Below are 15,253 nucleotides of genomic sequence, written 5' to 3' on the forward strand. Positions count from 1 at the left end.
CCAGGCTGAGCAGGACATTGAAATAAACAAGAGTTGCCAAACCAGACAACATTTCAAGTGACAATTTATTTTAATTAAATATAAACAAGGAAAAAAGGCACCATGGCCCATTCAAGTATTTTGCATAGATGTACACATTTTGTAAACAATTAATAGGTGAACGAGAGAGAAGAGCATCTGTTTCCCACGAATAATCTCCCAAATAAAAGAAAATTCACATTGCCCTGGATCCCAGACACATACATACACATAGTGGATGGTGTGAGAGGATGCGGGGAAGGGTAATTTAGGGGGCGCTTGGCTTGGATTCTGCAGAACCCCTCTTAGCACCTTCCAGTTGGTATTTCCTTGGCTTTCTTATTAGGTGTCCAGCAGAGCTGTTATACACACAGTTAATACAACCACTGACTTTAGAACTGGTCCTTAATTTAAATATGCAAGTCTTCCATCCTCTCTCCCAAATAACAAATTTGGACATAGCTAAGGGGGGCGGGGCCTTTGGATTATTGCAAGGAATGGTAAGGGATTACTGCAATAGGGGGAAGGGGCTATTGCAACACCATGAGGTCTGCAAGTGTCTCGGAACTGGGGCAGGAAGGGACTTAGCTTTTATAGGAAGAAGTAAACAAGTCTAAAAGAGAACCCAGGGCAAGCAGGTAGTTACGCCTGGGAGCCAGGTGCCTGCGTCAAAGCTCCCACTGAGACAGGGAGCCAGGCGCTATCTCCCTTGGGTCCCCTGAGGTTTACATTTCAGAGATGGCTCCCAGGCTCTTAAGAAAAACATTTCCAGGATTGTAAAACTGGCAGAAGGCTAAATCAGCTTTTAAAAAGATTTATATGCATCTCCATCTGAACAAAGGGCTGGTCAACTCACTCCACCAAGGCTTAGTTAAGCCCTTTCCTCCACCACCACCCCCACCCCCCAGACTCTGAACCTGGACCCACTCTCAGCCTGAGCCAATACACAGCCCCTCCCCAAAAGGCTGAGCACGGAGACAGTGCTTGACGGTGCTTCTTTCTAGCCAAGTTCACTCCTTCCTACAAAGGAAAGTTCTCTTCCTCTGAGCTTTGGGATGCTGGCAGACCTCGCAGCAGCGTGCTCCCTATTGCAATAGCCCCCTACCCTAACTGCAATATTCCCTTCCCCAGGCTTGCAGTAATGCTTTCAAATCAAGTCCCCACCTTCCTGAAATCCGTATTTAGTTTTGTCACCTCAAAGCAGCACACGAGCCCAGGAGAGAAATGGGGGTGCACCATGGCAGGTCTTGCTCCTGGGCCTCGGCCTACAAGAATGACAATGCCCGGCACCCCAGACAGAACCAGGAGGAAAACAGTCAGTAGAATCGGCTGCCAAAGTCTCTATCAGATTTTAACATGTGACTGCCTTCCAGTTCACAGTAGAATTTTATGGGATGGAGGGAAGGTGGTATTCTGGAAAACAAATGGAAAACAAAAACAGCAAGAAAGCAACAACCCAGGTCTCTTTCTGGTGTGGTTCCAGGGAGGGTGGATTTCGGGTTCAAAAGGCTCATGTAGCCACAATGGCTGTGGCATTTCCCTTCCAAGCCTTCTACCTCCTGGTGTTGGGGGAAAGCTGGACAAGCCTCCGACTGCCTGTGAGCCATGGGTTTGGCTTTAAGGGTGATTTGGGGTTTGTTTGTTTGCTTTTTTGTGGGGTTGTTTTCCCCTTTCCTTTTCTGGGTCCCAGCCTTGAGACCTGGGACCTTTGGAGTAGCACACTAAATGGCAGGGTGTCCCCTGGCTTAATCCGGCAGCAAGGAGGGCAGACCATTGGCTATGGGACAACCAGGGCCCGTGTCAGGGAGCCAGGGGCATGAACACCGTGACTACCTGAGGGAAGAGAACCTCATTTTCCTGAGATCTTTCTAATCCACTCCCCGTGTGTCCCCAGGTACAGATCCCACATCTCTCCCTTGTCTACAAACCCAGGAACATCCATTGAGCACCTACTGTGTGCAGAGAACTGTAAGGGGGTCCTGGGGAGTGAAAGCTCAAGCCTCTTCCTTGTATTGAGGTTTTCAAGAGTAAACAACTGCTCACTGCAGGAAGTGGGGAGGACCCAGCCACACAGCACCTTTCTGGGGGGGGGGGGGGAGGCAGTCCCAGAGAACATTCCAGTGGCAAGCCATCTGTATTAGCAGAGCATCACACAGCCCTCCTGCCCTGCCCCGGGGATGGCAGGACCCACTGCAGTGGCATCCGCCGGTCTGTGTTGAGTTCTTTCTGTGAGGGCCAGATAAAGGCAGGGATCAGAGGAGGGAACAGAGGAAGTGGGTCCTAAACAGCCTGGTTGGCCCCAGCTCAGACTGCTCCATCAAGGCTGCTGACTGCTGCTTCTCTGGGGACCTCTAGAGATAGGCGTGCTCTCTGCTCAGGCAGCAACGGGCCTGCCTCAAGGGACAGGCTGGAGTTCCTAGGATGTCTACTCCCTGCACTGCACCTGCTGCTGCCCCTGGGGACCCTACTTTCCTTAGATTTAGGTCAGGAAGTAGGAGGGAGACCCTCACCCTGCTGAGGCCACAAAACACAATGGAAAATAAAGCCACGACACCCACAGCCACGGCCCAAGTCTACTGAGGTCAATACTCTTGAGAACCAAGGTAGGAGCTCCATTGGCAGGACCCTGACTTGTAGGTCACTAGCACCAGATCCCTGGGACGTCGGGACTGCTGAGGGTCCACCCTGCACAGCACCACACATTAGATGGGCCCAAGTGGGGAAGGAGAAATCAAACCCGCGGGGGACTTGGAAAGTGCAGAAGCAAAAACAAAGGGCAACCAAGAATTATCGTTGAGTCAAGAGTCAAAACCTTTGGCATTACGGCTCAGAGGAGGCCTAGCGCTCCCCCTGCTGTCTACACTGCCTACAAATAGTACCTGTCTGAGTCAGAGTGACCCATGTAAATAAGGGGATATGAGAGTTTGGGGAGTGGGGTGAGGAGGGGACTTGACTTGTTCACATGTCGCCGCAGAGCCAGAAGCTGTGATGTCAACCAAGCCCTGGGCAGGGCCACCGCGCTCAATCTCAGAGCTACAAAGGACAGGCAAGTGCCCAGCCTGTCTAGCCTGGACCTTCCAGGAAGACAGACTCAATGGAAAGCTCTCATGTAAACCCTCCACCATAGGACGAGGATGGATGGCTTCTCCAAGCTAAGTCCTCACCTGAAGGGCTAAAAGGGACTTTTCCCAGCTGGGCTCACCAGCTCGGACAGCCTGGGCTGTCCCTATTGGCATCTCTGAGGTGAGGGGCCAGTTGAAGGGAGGCTGGAGGAGAGCTGCCATTCGTCCTCTCCTGCGCTCCCCTCTCCCTACCTGGGGCTGTCTATTGCACAAAACAACACTTGGATGCCTTCATATAGAGGTCCCTCTGGGCCTCCAAGGAGGCTGAGGAGGTCTGAGTCCAGAAGGAGATTTTCGGAGATGCGGTGGTCCCAGGAGGAAGGCGGGAGGTGAGGAGGAGCTCAGAGGTGGCCAGACAGTCTTCTTCCAGAGGCCGCGGTGTTCAGATTCCTCAAGCAAAGGGAGCAGCCCTTAGACAGGTCTAGATTCTCGAGCTAGTCATTCCCACAGCCCTCTGTGATCTGTATTCAGGAACCTGTGGAAAGAGAGAAGGGAGGGAGAGAGACATCAGCTACCTGCTCCTCAGTGGGATCAATGGGCAGCTGGCCTCTTGCTTTTGACAGGCTGCAAGGGCAGACAGTCAACCAGCCCAGAAGGAGGGTTTCCCGGAGAAGTCTGTTGGCAAGTCTGCTCATTGAGACCATAAACCTTCCATGGCGGTGTCCCCCGACCCTGAGCTGACAGCCATCCCCCTCTTTCCCCACAAAAGCTGCAGCTCAGTCCACAGATTTCCCAGGGCCTCCTGGGAACACAGGGCGGTCTGCCACCTTTCTCACCTCCTCTCGGCCCAACTCCTAGGACTGGCAGCCGGAGGACACATCAGCCAAGGGAAGAGGTAATAAGAGAAGTGATGTGTGCACGTCCTACCACAGGCCAGCAGTTGACAAACTAAGTGCTGGGACCTTCACAGCAACCTAAGGGAGCTGGCTCTGCTTATTGCCTCTTTCCAGAAAAGGAAACTGAGAAAAAAGAGGGTGACCTGCTCAGGGCCTCCCAGCTGGTCAGTTGCAGATCCAAGTGTAAAGCCACCACAGTTCAGCCTCCAGGATATCACCTTTCACATGAAACCAAAAACCCTACCACCCATTTAAGGGACAGTTATGCAGGCACCAAGAAACGCTAAGCTTTTGTCCTTGGCCTTTGTTCTGGAAGGTCAGCCCTGTAACTCATCTGTTTTCTCAACCAGTCTTGCCCCCCGCAGCCCTCTGGCTTCAGCTTTTACCTTGAGGGTAAAAAGACTCACCTTTGGGGCAGGTGCGATCAGAGGCTGGGATTGATGAGGGCCCGTGGCAGTGGGCAGCAGTATGGAGGCACCGCCTGGCCTGGGGAGGCCCTTGCGGCCTGGTACCGGGTTAGCTGGAAGCGCCTTCTGGGGTGGCCGAGGCCTGGAGAAATCCTGGGGAGAAAGCCACAAGCCTCACTCAAAAGGCCAGAGGGGCCTGTTCGAAAGAAAATGCTTCCAGTATAATTACAGATCAAAATCAGACGAGAAAAGGGATATATTATCTGGTCCCGTTTAAAAAGAAATTGTGTGCATATGTTTCAATGCTCAGGAAAAAGCCTTTTGGGAGAGCAATTTGGCAGAATCTATTAAAATTAGAAATAAGCGTTCTCGGATCTAATCACTCCACTTCCTATGACCCATGTTAGAGAACTATTTGCACAGGTACACAAAAGTGAACTTGCAAGGCTGTTCCCTGCAGCACTGTGACAGCAAAAGAAACTATAAATAACCCAAATTTTCACCAATAGACAAAGGACTAAATTTATACGGTGACATGTGATGCAGCATTTAAAAAGAATGAAGAAGTTTGATATGTGCTGTTGTGGAAAGATGATCAGGAGTCATTGCAAGCTGACGTACAAGCTTGAAGACAGTTTACGTAAAATAAGTCACCATGACCCTCTCTTTCCTGGCCCCCAGTATAAATCTAAACGTGCAGAAAAAAGTCAGGAAGGATACAGACCAAACTGGTAACAGGTCAGGGATGGGTGTGAGTGTGTGTGTGGGGGGAGGGTGCCCAGGTGAACATTTAAATTTTTTTTCAGTAAGAGCATATATGTATATTACCTGCGCAAATAAACATAAAATTGAAAAAAAGCCTGGTTGTCTATGGGGGCACACGAACAGGAATTCTTTTCTTTGTGCTTTTATATTACCTTCACGTTTTATCTCTGTCTCAATGAGGCCTACCCTGACCACCATATTTAAAATTGTAACACCCTTGCTCCTGGGCCCACCACCACCACCCCACCTTATTGCTTAGTGCCTTGGGGTGGGCTGACATCACCTTCACTGAATAGGCCTCCAGTGCCCACACTTTTTAGGAACAGTGGTCTGAACGGACCACCCACCCTCTCTCCTCCTACACCTGTTCTCTCTTGACACCCTTATCTGTGTGTTGCTTTCTCCCCTCGTCCTCCCTTTCTCTCCTCTCCTTTTGTTATGGCTGAACTATGCCCCCTGAAATTCGTATGGTGCAGCCCTAACCCCCAGGACCTCAGAATGGGACTGTATTTGGGGACTGGGCCTTCAAAGTGCTGAGTAAATTAAAATGAGGCCCTAATCCACCCTGATTGGTGACCTCAGAAGAGGAAATTTGGACACACAGGGAGACACGGGGCACGCGTGCACAAAGGAAGGAGCATTTGGGGACACAGGAGAAGCCCAGGAGAGAGGCCTCAGAAGAAACCAAACATACCGACACCTTGACCTTGGACTTCTAGTCTCCAGAACTGTGAGAAAAAATTCTTGTGTTTAAGCCTCTCAGGCTGTGGTATTTGTTATGGCAGCCGAGGCAGACTTGTACTCTCATCCCCTCCCCTTCTCGCTCCTCCTCTGGCTCTCTCCCCTTTCTCCCTCCCTCTCCTCTCTCTCTGTCAGTCTTTCCCCTCCCTTTTTGCACGGCTTTTCCCATCACACCCCAGTCCCAGATGGGAAAGAAGAAGCTTCACATTATCAGAGAACCAAACCTGGTGCTCTTAGCTCTGCCAAACTGTGACACTGCCCCATGTCCCAGGGGCCCTCCAAGACCCGCTGCCAACCCCACAGTCCTTAGGTTCAGAGATAGCCTGGGCCCCAGTGGAGCCCTCTGGATTGTACCCAAGAAAATCAGTCCCAGGAGAAAAAGAAGCAAGTCCCCTGCCCCACTGAGGGGTCACTCCCGAAACACACTGGCTGACTCCGGAAGGCACCAGGCCCAGCCACCGCCCGGGAAGCCCCTGCGTCTGTGCGGCGGGAACTTCTGCCAGAAGGTACAGTTGGAGCCATCAGAGCACAGGCATGCCAGGTAAATGGGTGGCGATATAGAGCCCAGCCCCCCTCACACCTCCCAGAGCCTCCTGCCCCTTGACCTGCCCTTCAAATGAGCAAGGTGTCATGGTACATCCCTCAGTCAGACTTCCCGACTAGTGGAAGAGAACAATAAGTACAATTTGGTGGTATCATTATGATGCGAGAAGTACAGGGCCACCAAATTCAGGCTTCAGGGATCGGACAAGACTTCTTGGGAGAAGTGGCATCTAAGTGGCATCTATGAGGAGGAGCTTGGCATTGGAAAGGAAGAAAGTATATCGGGCAGAGGGAACAGCATTCGCAAAGATCTGGGGGAGAGAAAAAGACCAGGGAGAACTGAATCAAGTTAATTCTGGGGGGAGGGTTGGTAGTGGCTTGTCATAAAATAGGAAAACAAGGGAGGAAATCCTCTGTAGTTTAGGGGCTACCTGGGGAATATATTTCCCCACACTTATCACTCTCACCCTATATTTACCAGAATGCAGAAAAGGCAGTCAGCTCAGACTCAGCGAGTTCCCAGCCTCAGTCATTTTGCATTGCTGATGGCCTTAAAAGCAATGCCCCCTGCCCAGTGTTGCCGAGAATCCACTTACCTGGGAAAGGATGCAATTTGGTGCAGGGGGCACTGGCCGGCTTGGGGGAGGCCTCCTGGATGACTCCTTCCTCTCTACTTGGGACCAGGCCCCTGGGGAGTTCCTAGGCGTCCTGATGAGGTGTGCAGATAAGGGCGCAGGTGGGGACCCGCCATGCAGATAGTCCGGAGGGGGCCGGGGAGGAGGCTGGGAGGGCTTCCGTGGGGTTTCAGGGGTGTTGGTCACCTATATGCATAAGACAAGGAACATCTGAGACACAGGAACTCTCAATGCTCTTAAAAACTCAGGGGTGCCCCTGTGTGTCTCACTGAGAAGACTAAAGGCTGAGGGGAGGGCAGGGTGACTTGTTAAATCCACCAGATGCAACCTTTAAAGTCATCAGGGGATGTCAGAACCAATTGAATGTCTCTCATGCCAAGAAAGTGGCTTTTATTACCAACCCCACAGGCCACAGAGGTTCTTAGGAAAATCCAGCAGGGTCCTGAGAATAAAGGAAAAATAGCAAAGTTCAAGGCGCAAAGCCCTTACCTTTCGCTTGCCCTGGGGCGTCTGCAACTTGAACGTTGGGTTGGCATGGCCAGTTCCACTGCTCTGAGACACCCTGAAGGGACAACTAATAACAAGGGATGGGGGAAGGCACGTGATCATCAGGGTCAGAGCCTGAGTTCCCTCTGACTCAAGCACAGCCAGTAAACTGCTAAATCCTCCCTAAGTCTGCTCTGGAGGAAGTGGGATGGGTCCCCCTGAGCCCCAGCTCCCTAGGTATGGCCTAGGGACACGTATGGCCAACGGAGAACTCCAAAGAAAGGAGAGTTGACCTCATACAAAGCAGAATTTTCCTCAGCACTTTCTCTTCAACCTTTTAAGACCTTTCTCCCTCAAGGGGACATAAGGATGTCACCCGTCATCAACCAATCCCCCTTAGGCATTGATCCAGAAGGACCTGGGATTTAAAATCTTCCCCAGAACAAGTATAGTTTCATAGGGAACTCAGAGATTAGACATCTTCAACATCCAAAGGAATGAAGGTCTTTAAAAACTAGCTTAGGTGAAGTCCAGCCACCCCTGTGAGTGTCTTGAGCTAGACCTTCTTTCTTTGTTGCCTCAGTTTCCTGCTCTTGAAAATGGGGAGCAAATCAATTCGATTAAGGATGGAAAACAGATTTCTTTTCATACTCCAACTTGAATTGCTTGGGGGCATTCTGATGAGACGGGTTCTGAAGCGATGACCAGGCTCAGTAGAGAACACTTATGGTGAGATCAACTAGTAATGTCTGCCCCGGTCACGGGGCACGGCGGACAGGAAAGGACAACATGTACCTTGCATTGGCCTTCCCTGAATTAGACCCACCACCACCCATTTTTCCACCAGGTACTGCTTACAGAAGGCTTGATGGGGACCCCAAGTCCTTCATGGCACCCCAGCATACCTGAACTGTTGCCTCAACTTGGAGGGAAGGGCTAAGGGCTTGAGTTGGCCCAGTTTGTTGTTCTGTTTACAGCAGTAGTACAGCAGCATGAGGACGGCCAGCACAAACATGGCTGAGAACACTCCAGCTACCACGGGACCAACACCTTCCAGAAAGAGAACCCCCGTGAGAGAGTTAGAGGCTGTTTGGACTACAGTAGTGGATTTCCAGCAGTGTGTTCCTGATTCTTCTTCAGATACTTGATTTGCATTTAATGTGTATTACTTATTTTAACTTAAAAATCGCAATAGAAAGCACACATTGTGTACCACTGGGAAACCACTAAGAGCAGCTGAAAAATCAGGTCAACTTGCTGGTGCAGACCTCAGGATAAAGTTTCTCCAGCCACTTCTGTTTAACTGAAGAGTCCCTTTCAAGATCAGGAGCTCCAGCTCTATTATTATTTACCACTAGTTTTCAGCCTGAATCATGTTTTCCTGGACATAAAACAACCAACACAAAACACTGAGAGGCTTAACTGACCTAAGGTGAGAACTCTCACACATAATCCACAGTTTCACAGGTGGTTTCATCAAAGCTGTCTCAATGTCCTCAAAAATTATAAATTTAAATGTAATTATACACACACACACACACACACACACACACACACATATACACATGACACATGGCTTTTATCTGTCTTATACACTGAGGTTTCTTCCTTGAAAGATTCTGCTTTTTTTAAAAAGTTCTTTGCTACTATTTTTTTAAAAAAAGCTTGGAAACCAAACAACTAGAATCCTTGAGATTTCCACTAAACAACTATACATTTTTCTGAGTGTCTAGTTTCCATTTTAAGCGTTATTCATCCAAGGGAATCTGAACCAATGTTGCTCAGGTTCATGACTATTTTTAGGTGGCTTAGAAGGACTGGTCACCATCCATCCCTCCAAAAAGGAAGAGACTGTTCAATAACCTATGGTCTGTCTTTCTCTCTCTCTAAGCAGGTTGATCCTCAGTAGAAAGGACAGAGGAAGAGCCGCTGAGCTGAGCACCACACTAGGCTGCCAGCCTCAGCTGTTCCTCCCACTTGACCTGTCTTTTCTGGTTCCCTCAACTACAAAATCAAGGTGATGAAACTGACTCATTATCTGTGTGCAACATGCCACCAGCCCCCAAAGCACCCACCCCTCCTCACAAAGGTGGGCAGAGGCCCCAAGCAGGCTGGACACTCACTCTCAGGGGGCATGGGCCCACTGTCGATGCTTCCCCCCTGGCCGGGCATGTTGCAGAAGGGCGGGGCCCAGCCCCGGAAGCAGTGGCAGTTCTGGTTGTTGTTGCAGACCTGGAGCAAGGGCAGGGCAAAGGTGTCAGCACCCTGGACAGCTCCAGCCTCCCACAGGGCCTGCCCCGGACACCAGCAGGGAGGAGCCCCAGAACCCCCCACCTCCTGCACACGTACCCCGTGGCCATTGCACTTCTTCCCACAGCCTTCCGTTTCAAAGAAGGAGGTGTTTCTGCACTGCCCCTCGAAGCAAATCTGTAGTGAGGAGGAAACTGAACTGTGAGCACAATGGAGGGGACACTTGGCAATCAACCAGGAGATGGGGTTTCGTCCCTAGAATATATGGGACTCAGAAGGGCAGCCCATCAGGTTAGTTATTACAGTGAAAAACAAAAACAACATAAAAAGCCAAGGACAGGACAGTAGTTAACTAAATTCTGCTATTTCTTTTATGATTAGGGAGAAAACAAATATTATATGGTTAAAACATTATATTAAATAATAAATATGTGTCATTACATTCAATATTACTGTATGTTGGTTATACGTTAGATACTTAATTCCATATTAATATGCACTAATTTAAATATTACACTGAAAAATGACGGTGACAGCAATCTGCCATGTGCCAGGTACTATACACCAAGTGCTTCATATGCTTTTTATAATTTCATGTTCACAGTTAACTCTGAGACAGGTGCCATTATTTTCCACAGGTTTCCCCAACTCCTAGTCTAGTCCGTGTCTAATTCATGTAATAATCAAGGATGAGGGTGAAAGTGTTAACAGCTAGCCCGTCTACATGGCTTACAGGGATTACCTCACGTAGTCCTCACAACAATTCTGTGGGGATGGGTCTCGCTTTGCTTTATAAAGGAAGCCACTGAGGCACAGAGGCTGGGCAAGCTGGACTTCGAACCCAAGCGTCCTCCCTCCAGAGCTCGCACTTCTCAGCCACTGTCCTCTGCAGCCCGGCTCCTGCGTGAGGCTGGAAAAGGGGACTCACGTGGTTGTAGCCACACTTGGTCCCGGTCATCACCAAGCCTGGGTCCAACATGTCCCCCTCCTCCTCGGGGCCTCGGTAGACGTGGGTGCCCCGACATCGGATCTGCCTCCCGTTCATGATGATGGTGGTGTCGATGGGGACGGCGTTGGACTCCAGGGGCCGGGCCTCGGGACTCTGACACTGGATCTTCCCACACTTGGCATCTCTGGGCCCAAGCAGAGGGAGGGGGAATTAGAGGCAGGGGAAGAGCCGGGGCACAGAAGGGCTTCAATCTTTCTTGACCAGCATAGCAGGCCAGGGTTGGGGAGGGGCACAGGGGCTATGAGCACACTCCAGGGACCCACCAGGAAAGACCCCACGCGGACTTAGACCAAGGGAAGGAAACAGGATCCTTGTCCCCAAACAGATCTAGGCCGGAAAGCTGGTCTTGGGAAGTCCTCTTTACTATGACAATGGCCTGAACTGAGTAACCCGCCCCTTCTGCTCCTTGCACGCCCACGCACCAGGTGCGCCAGCCAGAAGCCTGTATCATCCCCAATGGCCCATTCTCCCTCACTCCCGGGTTCAAGCAATTTTCAACCCTCCCTCCTATATACCTGCCCTAATTCACACCACCATCCTCTCTCACTTACCTGGATACCAGGAAACTGATCTTCCTACCTCTGCTCTTGCCCCACTGGAATCTAATTTCCAAACTGCTCTCAAGCCAAAGTCCAAACTCCCCGAGCTATGCATTCAAGACTGTTCATGATCTGGCCCATGTTTGATTACCCAGGCTCATTTTTCCGCAGCCCCTCCCTTCCATTTCTCCCCAGAATGATACTTTATATCAAATTGTTATCAGTCCTTCTGACTGCCAGTTTTTCTCTACTCATCTCTGCCTAGGACACTCTCCCAGGTACTAGCACCATTCCCCACCCTGTTCAACTAGATAATTTCTCCAGATCTCAGCTTAGACTTCCTTTGGGAAATCGCCTCCACCCAGTAAGATTGGGTTGGGTGGCTCTCTTTGCATGTCCATTATCACACTGCATTGTTAATTAAAAGTTCCATGTACTCAGCAGAGGTCTGGCACGTGGTAACCCTCAATAGATAGTGGATGGGTGAATAGATGGATGGATAGATGGATGGGTGGATGGATGGCTGGTTGAAATGATTGAACGAGTGAGAATGATAGGCTATTCAGATGAGGGTATAATTAGCACCCTGCAGAAATGACACAAAAGGCTGATGCCCTGCCCCTACTGTACGAAGGTCCCTAAAGGAAGTCTGATCAGCTTTCTAGGAAGCATTGCCATCCACACCCTCCCTCTGACTTCCTTAGGGCTGAATGGGGCATTGTCCAGAAATGGGCCTGGAAGAGATGACTGACTGTGACCAATTTATTTAAAGGCCCAGCAGTGGGGCCAGCCACGCTGCTGAGCTGTGTGGGAGTGAAGCGGACAGAACAGGAATTGCTTTGTGCTGCCCACCCCCCGTCTCATGGGGTCTGCCCTGCGGTCATCACCTCATGTTGCACTTCTTGTGTTCCCCGTTCATGTCCTTCCCACAGTTTCCAAAGGTGTCCCCGGCCACATTCACCTTCTCGAAGCAGAGATCAGGAGCAGGCCGCGCTCCTGGGTGAGCAAGAAACAGTCATCCGCACATTAGCCAACTTTAGTGAACGTCAGAAGCTCCCAAAGGGCAGCGCTAACCCTTGACACAATCTTGAGATTAAGAAACTTTCCTGGGACAGAACATGCAGCCTTTGCTTCCTGTACCCCCTATCAGGTTATTCCACCCCTATCTCCTCGAGACCTAGGTGTTATATCAGTTCTTTACACTTTATCAAGGTTTTCTATCTATGGCAGGTTTGTGTGCTAACTCTTCTCTCTAATGAAGAAGGCCTGTCTCATTTCAAGATTTTTAAAATTAGGTAATACATGTACAAAACTTAAAAGAAATAAAGTTATGTTTGGGGAATTTTTCCAACTAGCCATTCCAGTTCCTATTTCCCTATACCTTGGAGAAGCAAACACAATTAACAACGTATCCTCTACAGATAACGGTATTATTGTCTAGAGATAATTCTTGTGTATCTTTTAGAGCTACTGTATCTGATAAAGGATGGCAACACATTCTAGTCGCTATGCTACATCTCGCGCTGTTCGTTTAATTGATTGTGCGAGAGCATCTTATGCAGTACATGCAGAGCTACCTCCATCTTTTATTCAGCTGCATCGTGTTCCACTGTATTGATGTACAGGAGTTAATTTAATCAGTCCCTACTGAAGGATACATAGGTTGTTATTGTTATAACTAACGATGCCGCGATGCATATTCTTGCAAATCTCTTTCCACGTGCACGTGAGAGTACAGTGTAAGATACATTCCTAAGTAGTAGAATGGATGGGTCTAATGAGTAGCATTTATAGTTTTCCTATCTGCAAATTGCTCTCCATAGGGGTGGGACCTGTTTCCCCACACTCTCCACACAACTATAGTATTATTGCTCTCGTGGTGGTATAGTATTATTATTATTATTATTACTACGACTACTACAGTATATTAACTTTTCAGTCTTTGCCAATCTGAAATATGAAATATCTCATCTTACAGTAGTTATACTTTGCTTTCACCTAATATGAGTGAGAGTAAGCATCTTCGCATAGCTCAGGGCCGTTTGCCTTTCCTTGTCTGTCTCCATCTTCTGCCTGCTTTTCTTTTGGATTATCCTTATCCATTTACCTGCTCTGAGAACTTAAAGCATTGAGGAACTGGGAAGAACACAGTCCACTGCCTCTCCCTGGAAGTCTACCCTGCCCCAAGGACAGCATCTGCAGATGCTGTTTTGAAGCCAAGATTCTAAGCTACCCAAGCGCCTGAAGGGGGAGGTTGGTTTGCCAATAGTGGGGCGGGAGGAGGGCCACTGACCCCACTCACTTACCAGGCCCCCACAGCTGCTGGCACTGCTCCTGGTAGGTGAGGCACATGCCGTTGTAGCAGTAAGCCTGGCCGCCCTCACAGGGGGTGCCGTCCATCTGGTAGAAGTTGGTGGGACAATGGGGAGACTTGCCCGTGCAGAACTCTGGGAGGTCGCACTGCCGTGCCTGCTCCCGGCACAGGGTGCCAGGGGCCAGCAGCTGAGCCGAGGAATGAGAGGGAAACACAGTCAATCTTTCAGCTGCCCTCAACCCTACCAGCAAAGGACTCATGAGCATCACTCTTGTGGAACAGAATTTCCCATCACCCTTACTTCAGAGCACCTCTGACATGACCTCATTAGTTCGAACCATCAACCTTTTAATATGAATAGTGACTTAGAGTTTTCCAGGTTGTTTCACAAATGCTAACTCACTTCCTCTTCATAGCAGTCTTAAGAAGTGGGTACGAAATAATACCTATGCAACAATTTACAGTTTACTAAGTGCTTCAGTAATAACGGCTACTTTTAGGGAGCTCCACTTAAGTGCCCGGTACAAATATTACTTCATTTATTTTTCATGATTGTTTTATGTAATATAATTATCCTGTTTTACAAATGATGAAACCTGAGGTAGAAGACGTTAAGCAATGTATCCAAAGTCTCATGGCGAGTTAGTGGCAGGTGAGCCAGGTCCATTAACATATAGGCACAGATACATACACACACACACACACACACACACACACACACACACAGGTACATTATAAACTCACATATGCAAACATACAGACCCATTCACACATATACAACCAAAATATAACACAATATGTATACACATCTTCCCCTGAACATCTACATGTATACCCACGTGTGCACACGCGCACACACTAAACCAGTATGCACACAACATCTTTGAATTTACAAAGTCCTTGAGCAATAATACATCCCCATTCTTGAGCCAAACACTGGGCCAAGTGTGTTACACCTACTTCTCTCATGCGATCCTCACAATGTACATGAGACAAATACTGCTATTTGCCTCATTCTGCAGATGAAGCAACCTGGTCAGTAGCACACCTTGGGCAAATGGTAAAACTGAGTTTCACTTGAGTCCTCCAGCCTCCCTGTGGTCAGTGTTATTAATACTCTTCCCATTTTACAGATAAAGAACCTAGGCCCAGATGGTTATTAGGCTGCTCCAAATCATACAGCTTGAACTGAAGTCTCAGACTCCAAGCTTCGTCTTTCCCACACACTTCGCCTCGGGGGATCCTTTCTGAGATGCAAACTGAAATCCTGGGACAGAATGAGATGGGTGTTCTCCAGGCTCATTCTCAGGCCTTGGTCCGAGACTAAAGGACCCAACCCAGCACAACCTCCCTGGAGGGATACTGGTCCACCCTAGAGTCAAACCAGAACTCACCAGATGACGTGTGAGTTCCCCTGGGCTGGGCAAGGAGAGCTACCCCTGAGAATAGGGCCCTCCCTGCTCTCAGATGACTCCACACCACCCACAAGGTCCAACCAGGAGGAAAGGCAAGAATGGGCCAGCTAAGGGAGAATAAAGAGTGTGGAGTTGAACTCATGAAAAAAAAAAAAAAAGAATGGGCCAGCTGA

At 49.3% G+C, this 15,253-nt stretch overlaps 1 protein-coding gene across 3 annotated transcripts in view; it reads right to left on the minus strand.

Moving 5' to 3' along the window:
* Positions 1-47: 47 nt before the first annotated feature.
* The window catches only part of ADAM19 (ADAM metallopeptidase domain 19), a 77,131-nt gene continuing 61,925 nt past the window's right edge, over positions 48-15,253 (minus strand). For all 3 annotated transcript variants that reach the window (XM_019740367.3, XM_074313848.2, XM_074313849.2), the window contains 10 exons: positions 13,658-13,853; positions 12,239-12,347; positions 10,732-10,936; positions 9,903-9,980; positions 9,677-9,785; positions 8,459-8,603; positions 7,557-7,641; positions 7,029-7,253; positions 4,384-4,536; positions 48-3,615 (listed from right to left, as the gene is read on the minus strand). In XM_019740367.3, coding sequence (XP_019595926.3) covers positions 3,562-3,615; positions 4,384-4,536; positions 7,029-7,253; positions 7,557-7,641; positions 8,459-8,603; positions 9,677-9,785; positions 9,903-9,980; positions 10,732-10,936; positions 12,239-12,347; positions 13,658-13,853 — 1,359 coding nt within the window. In that variant the 3' untranslated portion in view covers positions 48-3,561. The remainder of the gene's footprint in view (positions 3,616-4,383; positions 4,537-7,028; positions 7,254-7,556; positions 7,642-8,458; positions 8,604-9,676; positions 9,786-9,902; positions 9,981-10,731; positions 10,937-12,238; positions 12,348-13,657; positions 13,854-15,253) is intronic.

The sequence above is a fragment of the Rhinolophus sinicus genome, chromosome 5 (genome assembly GCF_057876585.1).
Source record: "Rhinolophus sinicus isolate RSI-liver-muscle chromosome 5, RSI-T2T, whole genome shotgun sequence".
Lineage (NCBI taxonomy): Eukaryota > Metazoa > Chordata > Mammalia > Chiroptera > Rhinolophidae > Rhinolophus > Rhinolophus sinicus.